General features: G+C 47.3%; 1 protein-coding gene across 3 annotated transcripts in view; it reads right to left on the bottom strand.

The window, feature by feature from the left end:
* Nucleotides 1-277: 277 nt before the first annotated feature.
* nek11 (NIMA-related kinase 11) overlaps nucleotides 278-1,187 on the bottom strand; it is a 30,546-nt gene continuing 29,636 nt past the window's right edge. For all 3 annotated transcript variants that reach the window (XM_027275338.1, XM_027275341.1, XM_027275340.1), the window contains one exon: nucleotides 278-901. In XM_027275338.1, coding sequence (XP_027131139.1) covers nucleotides 682-901 — 220 coding nt within the window. In that variant the 3' untranslated portion in view covers nucleotides 278-681. The remainder of the gene's footprint in view (nucleotides 902-1,187) is intronic.

Raw genomic sequence — 1,187 nt, 5'->3', positions numbered from 1 at the left:
ACTGTTAAGTATGATAAGGTTGTCTGAGTGTTGTCTGTATGTTAGTTATTGGTTGTGTATTGATCACTGGCTGATCAGGTAATTAAAGTTGAACCGTTGTTAGCGTGAGCACGCTGAGAGCTTTTCATGTGTGCACAAACATGACAGAACCATGGAAACCAAATATCAACGTTCAAGAAACGTTCTGGAACTTTTCTGCCATGAAATAACGTGACGGGGAGCCGGTGTCGTGCCAGAACAGGAGCTGGGATCATGTTAACAAAAGATCCAAATAACACACGCTCATCGAGTTTTATTAGCGAGTCCAAGCTAACATTGCTACATGATAATATTGTGTTTAGCTAGCTAACGTTAGCTTGATGCTCGCTAACATTAACGCTAACAATATGCTAAATATGCTAAATATGCTAAATATGCTAAATATGCTAAATATGCTATCTTAGCTTTCAGCTACAGGGATCCGCGATGCTAACTTGTGTCTCATTGGTCCAAATAGTCAATGTGACAGGAAGCTGCGCGCAGTTCACTGAGTGACCAGAGGCGGCGCTGCTAACAAAGGTTTTCTGGACGGTACATGGAGAACGTTTAATGTTCATTAAGCTGGAGCTCATTTAAATATTTAATGCCCAGCATGATGAAACTCTCAGATCTGGTCCTTTGTGTTGTCTTAGAGACAGACAGTCACTCAGCCGGTCTGTCTTCCTGCAGCTGTCTCACTCTCTGCAGCTCTTCCTCATAGAACAGCAGCTGGTCCACCTGGAAAGCATCCTCAGGTTTGTCCTCCAGGTGTCTCAGAGTCTCTGCGGCACCGTCATCACCGTCCATCCGCCGCCGCCTGGTGTCCTTCATGTTCTCGTACAGCTCCTGGAAGACGTCTGAACCGAGACGTCTGCAGACAGACCTGCAGAGAGGACGCACTGTGAACAACACAGCAACACAGCAAGACAAATGTCCAGGTTTAGACAGTCTGCGGGGACGTCACGGAGACTACGTCCAGGTTTTAGACAGTCTTTGTGTCCTCACTTTGTTCAGATCTTCAGCAGTTTTGACCTGAATATTTTTGTGCTGTCTGACTCCACATCACCTCCTCCTCCTCCTTCTCCTCCTTCTCCTCCCCCTCCTCCTCCTCCTTCTCCCCCTCCTCCTCCTCCTTCTCCCCCTCCTCCTCCTTCTACCCCTCCTCCTCT

The sequence above is a fragment of the Larimichthys crocea genome, unplaced genomic scaffold, assembly GCF_000972845.2.
Source record: "Larimichthys crocea isolate SSNF unplaced genomic scaffold, L_crocea_2.0 scaffold100, whole genome shotgun sequence".
In the NCBI taxonomy this organism is placed as follows: Eukaryota; Metazoa; Chordata; class Actinopteri; family Sciaenidae; genus Larimichthys; species Larimichthys crocea.
This window is presented reverse-complemented; position numbering and strand designations above follow the sequence as displayed.